The sequence below is a fragment of the Misgurnus anguillicaudatus genome, chromosome 5, assembly GCF_027580225.2.
Source record: "Misgurnus anguillicaudatus chromosome 5, ASM2758022v2, whole genome shotgun sequence".
Taxonomy (NCBI): domain Eukaryota; kingdom Metazoa; phylum Chordata; class Actinopteri; order Cypriniformes; family Cobitidae; genus Misgurnus; species Misgurnus anguillicaudatus.
In genome coordinates this window covers 22,114,361-22,128,796 of record NC_073341.2, presented here as the reverse complement: position 1 = coordinate 22,128,796, position 14,436 = coordinate 22,114,361, and the positions used below count along the sequence as shown (strand labels likewise).

Sequence of the window (14,436 nt, the reverse complement as noted above, 5' to 3'; positions counted from 1 at the left end):
TTTTGTGTCATCATCTGCTTTACAAAAAACATACTTTTATATTTACAAATTAAAAAATAACATACCTTACGGAATATATTTTTTTAATAGTAAAAGTGTAGTAATCATGGCTTATAAATTATAATTTAAATGTGTGATTCAACTATGTAGTAATCATGTTTTGTATAAGTAATTAATGAGTAAGTGTATAAGTAGACAGTAAAAAGTGGAAATGGTACAGAATATAATATCTAAATAATATGACACAAGCAATGTTTAGATCTCCCACCTATAGCCTCATTTATATAATACTATATGAAACATCATTTAAAAGACATCAATTGACATCAATTTTAACAACGTTCTAACTACATAAATCACAACGCGATTTTGTAGGAATTGTAATAAGGCGCTAAGAAAACTACCCATGAGGAGTTTTTCCAGCCAATGGAATCACGCGGGGGTCCTAGGGGAGACCGAATTGCTCATGACACCGGCTTTCTCCTGGTTTTGTCCATGTGCGCATAGATATGTATAAAGACTAGATGTGTTACGGCGGAGTCGCTAACGTCATCACCTGGCGGCCATCTCACCACAGGCAACTCGCTCACTTGTTGCATTGAGTTTAATGATGCATATACTTTTAAATGACCATAACTTGTTCAATTTTCTACCAATTTTCAAACGGTTTGGTTTCTTACAAATGTTATTAGTGTGGCTATAATAGTGTCATAGGTACATCTTTGACGTTTATAACAAACCAAACCGTTTAAAAAACGGTAAAAAGGTAAGCAAGTTATGGTCATTTAAAAGTACCTTCACCATTAAAACTCAAAACTACGAGTGAGCGAACTGCCTGTGGCAAGCTGGCCGCCAAATGCAGACGTTCCACTTAATTGGCCAGCAGCGCGGGCGAGACATCTAGCTTTTATACATATCTATGCATGTGCGCATGTCTCCGCATGTGAAAGATAAACGTCAGACGCGGAAGTAAGCGCAAAGTAACGCATAAAAGTTTCTGCTCTACTAAAGCAGTTGGCAGAGAAACAAAACTGATGTTATATTTACAGGTTCTGGAGACATGAAAAAAGATAAAACAATATAGCTTAAGACAGATATGTCATTGGCTTTTTGATCGACTATTATGTACTATAGGCGATGACGTCACTACCTGCGAGAAACACAATTAACCCCGTGTTAGTTTGTGCCCCGCTCACCCCTACTATATAATGTATACAATGTCAACTACAAACCGGTTGCCAAACCTCTCTTCACAGTGTGGTGATCCATGATCACCGTCTCCCCTTGTCTTTAGGAAACCAAAATATTTGTTATTATTGCTAAGGTATTTGTTCCAGAGTTCATTTTAGACACTAGTCAGACCATTAAAAAAACAGAGACTGGGAGTAAAGATCCGACCAGATCACGTCACTCCACGTGCGTCCGATGAAACCGTCTATACAATAAATCTTTTTATTTACATTTTGTTTAAATAAATGTAATATTTCCATTTGTTTAAAGCAAAACATTCAATTACTTACCAGGCTACAGGTGAAGCAGCTCTTTACGCCTTCTAACGTCTCGTAATCAGTCCTCACTTATGTCCAAGAGAATCAATAACAATCTTTTACATTTCAATCCTTAAATTTTTATATTTAAAAATGTTGTGTGCTGTCCATGTGTGTAATAAGCAAACGCACAGTGTCATCTCGTTTATAGGCGCATATTACTAACTCACTCTTTAAAGGAACACGCCCACATTTTGGGAATTTAGCTTATTCACCGTATCCCCCAGAGTTAGATAAGTCCATACATACCTCTCTCATCTCCGTGCGTGCTGTAACTCTGTCTGACGCAGCCCCCGCTAGCTTAGCTTAGCACAAAGACTGGAAATGCATGGCTCCAGCTAGTATACTGCTCCCAATAAGTGACAAAATAACGCGATCATTTTCCTATTTATGTGTTGTGATTTGTATAGTCAAACCGTGTACAAATAACAAGGTGATATGAGACACAGCGATCTTTTAACAGTATACATACTGAGAACTATATTCTCTGAAGACGAAGCACTGCCGCATGGGCGGAGTGATTTGCACAACTCTGACCGAACTCTCTGCTCCTCACCAGGGGCTTCTCGTGTGCTGCGAGCAGATCACTCCGCCCATGAGGCAGTGCTTCATTGCGCCGGGTGTATGATAGGGCCCCTTAAGTCATTAACATCTATTCAATTTAATTGGTTTAAATTCTTAATTTATTTACAGACCTAATTTCTTTATGTAGTCTTTTGATATGAATTAAGAAGTTGTGACATTGCAAAGATAAAAGCCAGCTTGCCAGAGGTGTTGCTCCTAGTTAAATGTCCAAGAACAAAAGACATGAAATGTTATACCCTAAAATTCACAGACTTCCTTCAAGATGTGATAAAGAGTCATACAATTGTCTGAAGTTGTTTCGCTCTGTTAAACTACACACAGCCTTTTGTCACGCTGTTGCGGATCAGTAGTTGTCTTGGAAACGACATTAACGTTAGTCGCCGTCGAATTGCCATGCATTTAAATGTCCAGCCGGTTTGTGTAGGAAAGAATGAGTTTACAGGAGTGGATAAGGATGCAGCTTGACGAAAGGAAATTGCCTGGAGTGAAGGACATAATTTCTCGTCTTCATCAGCATCAGACATGAAAAGCAAGGATAGTGTGAATTACAGAAGAAATATTTGATATGTTGTCATGGAAACTCTCAGTCTGCCGTCCACTAAAGTTGTGCTTTTTTCATGAGAAATATCCCCTCAACACATATATACACACACACCCACACATCAAATCCATGTGACACTTTCCCCAATGTGTAAACCACTCTTCCTCCTGAATGTTTGTCTTCTTCAAAGCCTGCGTAGATAAACAAGTAAAATGCCCTGGTGCTTGCACTCGGACCCTCTCATTCCATTTTCCTCCTAGTTATTTTTTTGCATGCTGCTCAATGTCTCTGTGTTAAGAGCGCTTTGGATTGACGTTGAAAGCTTGTGGTTAACTGATTGATTTGCTCTGTGGTTTTTGATACAGGTTGATTTTCAGCTGGTTAACGCTTTGTGATTAATCATCTATCGGATGACAGTTCAAGTATCGGTATACGTTGTAGATCGGTATATTAGTGTACATAATGTCATTCCTGAACTAATTACGATATTGGCTCAGTGGGTAGCTCTGTTGCCTCACAGCAAGTAGGTTCCCGGTTCGATCCTCGGCTTGGTCGAATGGCCTTTCTGTGTGGAGTTTGCATGTTCTCCCTTCGTCAGTGTGGGTTTTTTCCAGGTACTCCAGATTCCTCCCACAGTCCAAAGACATGTTAAGGTGAATTGGAGATGCCAATAGGGTATATGCGCAACTTTTGCATGTTAAACATAGTACATAGCTTCTGGTTATGTGTACTCTACGCAGACATTGTGCTGTTTTAATACACGCATACATTCAGATATGAGAATATAAGAATAAAAAAGAACATAACACAAATAATACTACCACGAATTACAATGACAAGCTACGATAGCATATATCGGCAGCTGGAAGCGATCAACCCAGTTTTCCGGTTTGGTCATGTGACGTTCAACATATACCCTATTGTGATTCCCTGACTTGTGTATATTAACCGGTCTTCCCCATGAATTCGCCATAGGTGCTGGAATGGCTTTGAGAAATAAATAAACAAACTTTGCCACTTTGTGTTCTTAGTTTACCCCAAAAATATGTAGATATGATTGCAAACATATTAAAGGACTGAAATTTAAATAGGCAAAAATAAATTTAGGAAGTCAAAATATGAAAACAAGCAACATATGCAAACAAATCACAGTAAATCAATTACAGGCATGCCTATCATCATAATTTATACAGTATATAGTGTTAATCAGCTACAGTCATGCATCTCTTCATAATATATATGGTAAATCAGCTACAGTCATACATATTATAATATGTACTGTAAATCAATAACAGGCATGCATATCATCATAATATACACTCACCTAAAGGATTATTAAGAACACCTGTTCAATTTCTCATTAATGCAATTATCTAATCAACCAATTACATGACGGTTGCTTCAATGCATTTATGGGTGTGGTCCTGGTCAAGATAATCTCCTGAACTCCAAACTGAATGTCAGAATGGGAAAGAAAGGTGATTTAAGCAATTTTGAGCATGGCATGGTTGTTGGTGCCAGATGGGCCGGTCTGAGTATTTCACAATCTGCTCAGTTACTGGGATTTTCACGCACAACCATTTCTAGGGTTTACAAAGAATGGTGAGAAAAGGGAAAAACGTCCAGTATGCGGCAGTCCTGTGGGTGAAAATGCCTTGTTGATGCTAGAGGTCAGAGGAGAATGGGCCGACTGATTCAAGCTGATAGAAGAGCAACTTTGACTGAAATAACCACTTGTTACAACCCAGGTATGCAGCAAAGCATTTGTGAAGCCACAACACGCACAACCTTGAGGCGGATGGGCTACAACAGCAGAAAAGACCCCACCGGTTACCACTCATCTCCACTACAAATAGGAAAAAGAGTCTACACTTTGCACAAGCTCACCAAAATTGGACAGTTGAAGACTGGAAAAATGTTGCCTAGTCTGTTGAGTCTCGATTTCTGTTGAGACATTCAGATAGTAGAGTCAGAATTTGGCATAAAGAGAATGAGAACATGGATCCATCATGCCTTGTTACCACTGTACAGACTGCTGGTGTTGGTCTAATGGTGTGGGGGATGTTTTCTCTGCACACTTTAGGCCCCTTAGTGCCAATTGGGCATCATTTAAATGCCACGGCCTACCTGAGCATTGTTTCACACCATGTCCATCCCTTTATGACCACCATGTACCCATCCTCTGATGGCTACTTCCAGCAGGATAATGCACAATGTCACAAAGCTTGAATCATTTCAAATTGGTTTCTTGAACATGACAATAAGTTCACTGTACTGAAATGGCCCCCACAGACACCAGATCTCAACCTAATAGAGCATCTTTGGGATGTGGTGGAACGGGAGTTTCGAACCCTGGATGTGCATCCCACTTAACACAAATCTCCATCAACTGCAAGATGCTATCCTATTAATATAGGCCAACATTTCTAAAGAATGCTTTCAGCACCTTGTTGAAATCCGCCATGTAAATTAGCAATCCGCAACTGGCTTTTAAAGAGGATGAGAGATGAGACTGTCATTGGTTTTTTTACCGTTACACCCAAAACAAATCCAATACTCATTACGAGAATAGAAACAATCCTTTAAGACTGTGCAGCAGGCGCATAGACCATTTTTCCATCATTAAACTAGCAAAAGTTGTTTCGAACATGCCCTTCTAGACTGTCCACTGTGCGCTTTAGACCATGTGCTTAGATCGTTAAAATAGGGCCCTAAGTCTTTGAAACCACTGCCTTACTGAGCATTTCTCCTCAAACATCATCATTTTACACCGTGTTTGAAAGATGTGCTATTTTAGTCACAGCCTTTGAAGAATATTTCTTTTAATCTTGTGCACATTATGCCTTTTTGACCTTTACAAGACATGCCTCTGTAATGCTCTGGAAAGAAAGAAAAGTTTTAGTATTCCATTCATATACTTTCCTTTTATTTAAGCAACTACTCAAGCATGTCAAGTGTAAGAAAAAGTACTTTCTGCTTCTGTTCAGTACGACAAGAGACATGCTGGTTGAGCCGCAGCCAGCTTCTATAAGAAACACTGGAGCGGGTGTTTCTTTAAATGAATTTTCATGGTGTGTAAAGTAGATGTTGAACATTTTTGTAACTGACACTGTGGGGATATTTCAGAATCACGACAGAATGAATTTCTTTTAATTTGGGAAGTAAAGCATGGCAGATGCATAGGCATTGGTATGCTTAAATGTGTTTCTTTAAGAGCAACAAGGGTCATTATTTTGATGCATTGTGTTGTCATGTATGCTCAACATTGATTTTTGTAGCTTTTGTGCATGTGCACACATGCATGCATGTTAAGCTGGTGACACACCTAATGATTTTCGCACAGATTGTGAATGTAATGCGATCATAACGATTGACATGCCTAGTCTTTTCCAGTTGTGCTCACTCAGTTTTTGTTTACAATCACAGATAAAAATCATTTATGCAAGAAACACTCTTTATGTGTGTTGAGTCCAATATGTTGCAGCAAGTTGTTAGGTGTGTCACCAGCATTAGGAAAGACAATAAAATAAGCATCACTCAAAACGCCCTTTTGTTAAGTGACTTCAGCCACAGGTAATCAGGTTTATGGTTTCCTAGCAACAATGCCCTTTCTGATTTCTTCCCAAACCAACCTGACCGAGCGTTCCTGTCCTCCTTGAATTGCACGCTGGCCGCTATGTTAATTTGTTTCCTTTGTTTTCTTTGAAATAATATGTGTTTGCAATGCACAAAATTTTTTTGAAGTAAATGTGTTGCTCATTTCTTGCACCATCTTTCTTTTTGTTTTCCCTCAGGGTAAGATGGTGAAGGGCATGGGAGGGGCGATGGATCTAGTGGCCAGCGCTGGGACTAAAGTGGTTGTTACAATGGAGCACTCGGCTAAGGTAGCTATAATCACACACGTTCATGAGACTGCGTCATATTGACTTTTTTTATTACAGCTGTGCTGATATTCAGTATGACAACACACTTGCAAATGTGATATTGCTTTTAAACATCATATAGAAACAGCCATATGGCGTGCAAGGGATTGGAGCCGAATGCAAATGTTTGGTTGTTTATTGCTGTAGAGGCTGTGCTTTAAAAGCGATGAGCTTTTCTGTAGAGGTTTACTGAGCAAAATCCGTAACGGCTAAAATGTATAGTTTTTACATTTGCATATATATATATATATCATAAAAAAGTATTTTTTTGCGTAATATATGATTTTGTGCTGTATGTAAGTATTATGTATATTTAACCCTAATAAGCCCCTTGGGGTCAATCTTACCCCCAAGCCACTTTTCTTTAGTTTAAAAAACATGGTTCCCTTCATCTCGGTGGAATAAGATTTTGTGACTTTTCCAGATTATCTTTCAAGATTCATAAAAAAACTGGGCTTGATTTGGTTGTTCTAAAGAGGTGTAAAAAATTCACCAAAAGAGGCCCTTTGGTGGTAAAAATGACCCCAATTGAAATGAATGGCAAACACACACACACACACACACACACACACACACACACACACACACACACACACACACACACACACACTTACATACATTCAAATTTCTGTGGCATTTCAAAATGCATCAAAAACTACAAAAAAATTCTACTATTTGAAATATTTATTTTTAATGTCCTTTCTAAATTCATAAAATGTATCAATAAAGTAGTGATGTTGAGCAGTTGGCCACATTCAGTAAAATGAATCGGTCTCTATGGGCGTCTGCTGATCGAATTGATTTATTTCCTAAATTGTAATTCTTTTATTTTTTTTTCTAAACACAAAATGGCCGAATTCAACACATAACATCTAGATCAATATCTAAAAACAATTTAAATAGAATTTAGATAAAAATGGATGTGAATTTTTCATATAAAATTTGATATTTTAAAGTTAAGCTAATGGTGTAGTTGAGGAATTGAGTGGTAAACATGTACAAAAATACTTCATATCTCCCAAAACACAGCATTAATGTATAGATGGGAAGTAAACAAAAAAGTATATATTTTTGTATAATTAAAAGTTTATATATTTTTTGTAATCAATCTTTTAATTTCTGAGGTCATTTTTACCCCCAAGGAACTCTAACATATACAGGAAAATAGAGGCTTATGAGGGTTAAAGACACAGACATACATGTATATCGTCGCTGTCCGATGAAAACCACGTATGTCAATTTTGCCGATTTTGAGATTTTTCGACAGATTGAATGTCCAGGTTCATTTCCGTATACAGTATGCGTCACATACCTAAATGGCCAATGAAAAGTTGTGAAATCATGTCATCTGATTTTCACGTATATCCATTTGGTGTCAAATCTGTCAATCACGCCACGTATCTTCCGCCTGTGAAGCATCTCGCCGGTCTCGTAAAGTTTCATCGAAGCTCAGCACTGGATATAGCCGACTAAACATAGCTGCCACTAAACATATGTTGCGTTGTATGCTTATGGTGTGTTTTCTTTTAAATATGTAATGAAATTCATTTTAATCATTGACTAAACGCGCTGCTGTTTTCTACGGTATGGTGCTTTTGCATTGTTTGGTTGAGCTGGTGTTGCAGGGACAGTTACATGTGTGCAGTCGACATTGTTGAGGGTTTTATGCTGAGTATTTGCTTATTGTTGACTGGCCTACGCTATGCCCATTTTTGATGCGCCGTTATTCATTATTTTTCCCGTCCTGCTGTAATGTTTTTTATCTGATCTTTTCCCACCAATTTTCAACACCAAATGACGTCCCTGCTGTCTAGCATTACCATGTCAGTATATTTTCAACACCAAATGACGTCCCTGCTGTCTAGCATTACCATGTCAGTATATTGATTCATTGTCCCTTCATAGAGACATTTAATAAATGTATAATTAATATGAAATAAACTAAGCGTATTTAACTAAGACGTAGGCTATTTAATAAACTGAGCGTATTCATCTGTCAATTTGAAACGCGACTTGGCCATTCTAATTAATGATCGGAAGAACGCGTATCGACCACCGTTACTGTAAAATATGCACGTTTTCCATTTAAACTCAATTTTGGTCAAATGTGGATTATATCATTACACTGGCAAGAATATGGTTACATGTAAAGATGCCGTACCAAGTATGACAACGCTACATTCAAGTGCTTTTGAAATGCAGTGTTTTTTTCACTTCCTGAAAAGTAACCGTTTTGGACATACGTGAGTTTCATCAGGCAGCGACGATATATATATATATACATTTAAGAAATGTTTTGTTTATATATCTTTTTTATCTATATAGAATATATAAAAATATAAATAAATTAGGGCCGGGACTTTAACGCGTTAATTAAGATTAATTAATTACACAAAAAATAACGCGTTAAACATTTTTAACGCATTTAAATCACACTTATTTTTGCACCGCGGAACATTTCTCATCGGATGGGTTTCGGCGGACCGAATATACTGGAGCACCAACTGGCGTTCATCATGACTTCAGACAACAACAAACCACAGTGAACATGAACGAAGAAGCTGATGAGATCGCTTTGGTTGGCCCCGTGGAGGGGATTTTTTTAATAAAAAACGAACGGATGGAAACGTCAATAAGAGCATGGTTGTGTGTAAGCTATGCAACAAGGAATTCGCATATCACCGCAGCACATCGAGCCTCAAGTATCATCTCAATGCAAAACATATAGCAGCTAGCGTGGATGTTAGCCCGACTCCGAGTACGACGACTTGGTTGAACAAAAATAAACAAAATTTTGTTGCTTAAGCTTATGTATTCAGTCATTATTCATGGTATACTAAAACTCCATGTGAAAAAAATAACTTCTCAATGTTCTCAGGTCAAATATTTATATGTGATTAAAATGTGATTAATTTCGATTAATTAATTACAAAGCCTCTAATTAATTAGATTAATTTTTTTATTCGAGTCCTGGCCCTAAAATAAATATATATACACATGAAAATGTTTCTTAAATACATACATGAATATGTGTGTATTTATATATACATAAAAATTCCACACAGAACAAACTCATATGTTATGCAAAAAATGATTTTTTTTTTGTATTTTTTAAATGTATTTATTTATTTATTTTTGACACTGAATGTATCCTACCATGTCAGAAAAAAGGTACAACAGCTGTCATTAGGATGGTACCCTTTAAAAAGTTCCTAATATGTACCATTTAGGTACATAGAGATACCAGTACACCTTTGAGGTACTAATATTTAACCTTTATGTGCAAAGTTGCACTTTTTGATGGTGTGTCGCTCCAGATCGGTTTTAATGAACCGATTCATATCAAGTCACACGGCACGACTCGTACTCACAGCAAGTAAAGCTTCATTATATTCCATGAGTGACAGAATCACGCTTCCTTAAGCAGATAGTTGGAAACTCTGTGAAGCTTTCAGCTGTCTGCCACCTTAAAGAAACAGGTCGCAAATCCTCTATTTATTCATCCTCATGTCGTACCAAACCTGTGTGCTGTTGTTAAAAACTTTCACTTAAAGAATTGCTATGTATTTTTAGCCATATAGTGACGGTTCATACTAACCGGTGGCTGTTAACATTTTTGGTTGAATTATTACTTCAAACTGTTCTTTTTATTACAGCATATGGCATAATGGGGCATAAAATACGCAGTTCACGCTGTGTATTTCCAACATGTCGTAGCCTTCACCCTTATGCAGATAACCGAAATCAAATCTCTACACTCTCTGTTATAATAACGCTTGTGGCATAGAAATTGTTCCCCTACTAAAATACCCAGCGTTCTGCCAGAGATTTTGTTGTTTTTTGTCTATGTCATCAGTTGAAGGTCCCGTTCTTTTTGCGTTTTTGAAGCTTTGATTGTGTTTACAGTACGCAATATAACATGTGTACATGTTTCACGTGTAAAAAAGCGGTATTTTTCACACAATTTACTTATCTGTATAGCCATGCTTTCACTGACCTAAAAACAGGCTGATGTCTTCCTTGTTCTAAGAAGTCCGTCCTCCAAAAATACGTTTTGAGTTCTGATTGTGTAGTTTGTTTAGTGTGTTGTGATTCGACAGCAGCTTAGCTTGCCATTAGCTTAGCTGGCGACTGACATATTCCCGTTGGGCAGAGTTTAGTCAAAAACTTTTATTGACGTCATTAAAGCAACACTAAAGAGTTTTTGCTCTTTGCTCCCCCTACAGGTTAGAATCGTAATTGTCCATTACCACTGTCGTAAATACTGCAGCATAGCTGGCTCTGATTGGATTGTAGGTCTGCCGTAAAGCAAGTTTTTGTAGTTTTCACTCAAACTACTACTTCAAAGCGAATGTGAACCTTTTCTGGAAACGTTATTTAAATCTCTTTGGTGTTGCTTTAAAGCAGGAAGTAGAGGACTGTAGTCCAAACCGGACGTTCGCTGTCGGCTTTGAAAGGGGAATTCTGTTAAAAAAATATATCGCCTGGCAGTGAATTTGAGCTTTATCATTTTACAGGTATTATTTATGCTCTAACAGCAACATTACACACTAACTAGGGTTTAAAAATGGGATCAGAAAAAACATAAATTACCCTGATCTGTGTCAAAGTTCACCTTTCTCATCAATGAAATGCACTTAGATTTGATCCAGGGTCGTAAATAAGAAGCGTTTATGACTGCAATGACTTGATTCCCTTTGCAACACTCAAATCTCATTGGTTCAGGCAGTGAACGACTGAAAAAGAGGTGGTAGGGCAGAGAAAGACAGTTATTAGAGCTCTAAAGACTGCCGTTCACATTTGCCCTTGGTGTATTCATGCTGGGGAAAGGGGCTTGACTGGGTTCAGGGTTGCAAGGCCAGCTGTCTACCCCTGGTGTGATGAAATCTGTGGACATGGGTAAAATTAACCACCATCAGCTATCTAATTATTATCCCCGGATCGAGTCCTGATCCAGCAGCAAATGGCGTCAGAAGGGCCTTTCTTTTCATCACGGCTGGCGATGGATAGAGCTAGCTTAGGCTGTTTGTTTTTAGTGCCCATGGGCTGAATGATCGACATTTCTGACGTTGATTGTCAACAAGAGAAGAATTAAAGGATTCTTGAATGCATAGAGCTGGAGAGGAAGAAGAATGGGTGTAATATGTGTGCCAGTGAAAATACAACGTGTTTTATTGCTTTCTCTTTGTTTTGTAATTCGATGTTTTAGGGTGGCAAACACAAGATTTTGGAGAAATGCAACCTGCCTCTGACCGGGAAACAGTGTGTGGACCGTATAATTACAGAAAAGGTGGGTTGATTTACAGAAATCATTGATTTTGCTCTTGCAATCTGTCTTCTAGTATAACATGTACTTGATTTATTCACCGGCTCGTTGCTTCATCGCTGTTCTTGATAGGCGTATAAAACTCTATTTACAGCAAAAGCTGTGAAAGGGGGTTGTTTCATTTCTCTCGTGCAGAGGAGGTATAAGGGAGCTGATAAATTGTTGTGATACTGCACATAGGCAGTGGAAAATGGAAATCCAATTATTGGGCTAACCCTAATCAGATCTCCTGATCAGAGCAACATATCGACTTTTTTCTAACACGGAGCTTCCTAATGTGAATGTTGCTTAATAATATCATCTCTGCCACATGGCCTGGGTTTAGAGGGCATGAAATCCCATGGCCGTGACATAAAAGGGCCGTCACATTGCAAGAAAACTACATCGCTCTCATTATAATTAACAAAGCTGTCTACACTGAAAGCGTTTGAGTGCTTTATTTACTACCATTCAAACGTTTAAGAATACTTTACTGAGATGTTTCTTATGATCTTAAAAATATTTTAATCTGAGTGTGAGCGCTTAAATGTTTAAAGGGGACAGAGAATGAAAAACCATTTTACCTTGTCTTTGTTGAATAATGGTAGTCTACCCACATTCACAAACATACAAAAAGTGCTAAACATGCTAAACATTTCAGTCTCAAAGAAATTCCTCTTTTAGAAATGTCAGCCAGAAACAGCCCAATCTGTAAAAATGATGCTTATGACATCACAGGCATCTAACTGCCCTTCCACTTTAAAATAATTGGCTACATTTTTTGAGTGGCAGCAAAGTCAGCCAATCAGTAATGAGATTGCAAGTTAAGCCAGTAGGGGGAGCCAAATAGGTGCAAAACCACTTGTTTAAAATCCCCCTCCCTAATAGAGCTATCTGAGAGAGGTTTTTAGGAAGCTTCTAAGGCATAACAGACCCAAACAAAAATTTTTTTGTCTACATGTCACATCACAGAACAAGGATAAATACTCCGTTCAATCATCTATGTCACCTTTAATATTACTTTTGTGGACAAAAATATTATTGTAATACTAGAAAACTGAAGGTCAGACTTCAAGAAGCTGCTTGATTAAATGCCAAGAGTACATTTCTGCGAATTGTAGGCAAAGGGTGGGCACTGCAAAATGATAAAATATATGAGCTTAGATGCAAAAGCTGCCTTCTCCTTCAAAAAATGAGATAAGAATGTTAACCGAATGCTCTTGGCACGTATTACATGTTTATCAAACACTTTTACTTTAAATCTACTTAATCTTGGCCTCAGGCCATTCTGAAATACCAATTTTCAAAAGACACAAGGATTTTTGCTTAAAGTCACATTTGTGACCATGGACTGCAAAACTTAAGGTCATAAGGTATATTTGTAGCAATTCAATACATTGTATTGGTCAAATTATTGATTTTTTAATGCTAGCAAACATTTTGTGGTCCAGGGTCACATTTGTGAAAATAAGTCATTTCAATTATTGCCTAATATTAACCTTTTCATTGCCATTAATGTGTAATTAAAACCTAAGCACTGAACCTATTACTGAACCTATATCCAATAAATCATCTACAGACGTCTTAATTTTATTTACTTCTTATATTTTTTAAAGGGACACTCTAATTTTGTACTAATTTTCCAGCTCCCCTGTGTTAAACATTTGATTTTTACTGTTTTGATCTATTCAGCTGATCTCTGGGTTTGGCAGTACCACTTTTAGCATAGCTTAGCATAATCCAATGAATCTGATTAGACCATTAGCTAGTCATATCTGCCTATATTGCAACTTTTTCCGTCGGTCTTAGTACACAATGTAACTACAGAAGAGTCAAGTTTTAAAGAAGGAAAAATATTAAAACTCTTTGGTCATTTTTGGGCGCGATTTAAATCCACAATATGTAACTTTTGCCTCTCTATTGCCATCTCTGTTTAAAACATAAAATTGCATTTAGTCAAATGTCAAACTGGCATTACCCACAAAATTGTACATGACAGCTAAAATCATAAATCTTTATTATTGTGTAGGCTTACCATTAAATGTATATTTTTATGTATGTGCTCAATAACAGATTTTTCTTTTGTCTTAGCAAAAAAATGATGGATTGCAGCTTTAAATAATGTTAAATCCAGTGGAAAAGTTACGTGGCTTTACAAACTATTACAGCATCTTTAGTACGCAACTTTTGACAGAGCTGACAAAAATCGTGTTTAGTTTTGCGCGTTTGGATCCAGAAAAGTGTTTTCAACCATGATGAGTAAATTCCTTAAGTGGTCATTCTTATAAAGCGTTGTGTTTCGGGTTTCATGTGTTACAGTACTGATCAATCTACAGGTTATTTAGTGCTCGAACACATACTGAAGTTTGATTTATCAAGAGTTTTTCAAAATAAAAGTAAATCTGGTTTAAATGTCAGTAGTTCCTGTCGCGGCGAAAGTAACACTTGATACTTTTGTCCTGCTGCTAATACTGTTGCAATATGTTGCATTTTTTTTCTAATTTGGTTTAATTTATTTTTTATAGTGTTCATACT

The 14,436-nt window shown here is 37.3% G+C and overlaps 1 protein-coding gene across 1 annotated transcript in view; it reads left to right on the top strand.

Annotated features, from left to right (window-relative positions):
• The window catches only part of oxct1a (3-oxoacid CoA transferase 1a), a 61,087-nt gene that overhangs the window by 39,449 nt on the left and 7,202 nt on the right, over positions 1–14,436 (top strand). The window contains exons 14-15 of the mRNA XM_055167285.2: positions 6,468–6,557; positions 11,806–11,886. Coding sequence (XP_055023260.1) covers positions 6,468–6,557; positions 11,806–11,886 — 171 coding nt within the window. The remainder of the gene's footprint in view (positions 1–6,467; positions 6,558–11,805; positions 11,887–14,436) is intronic.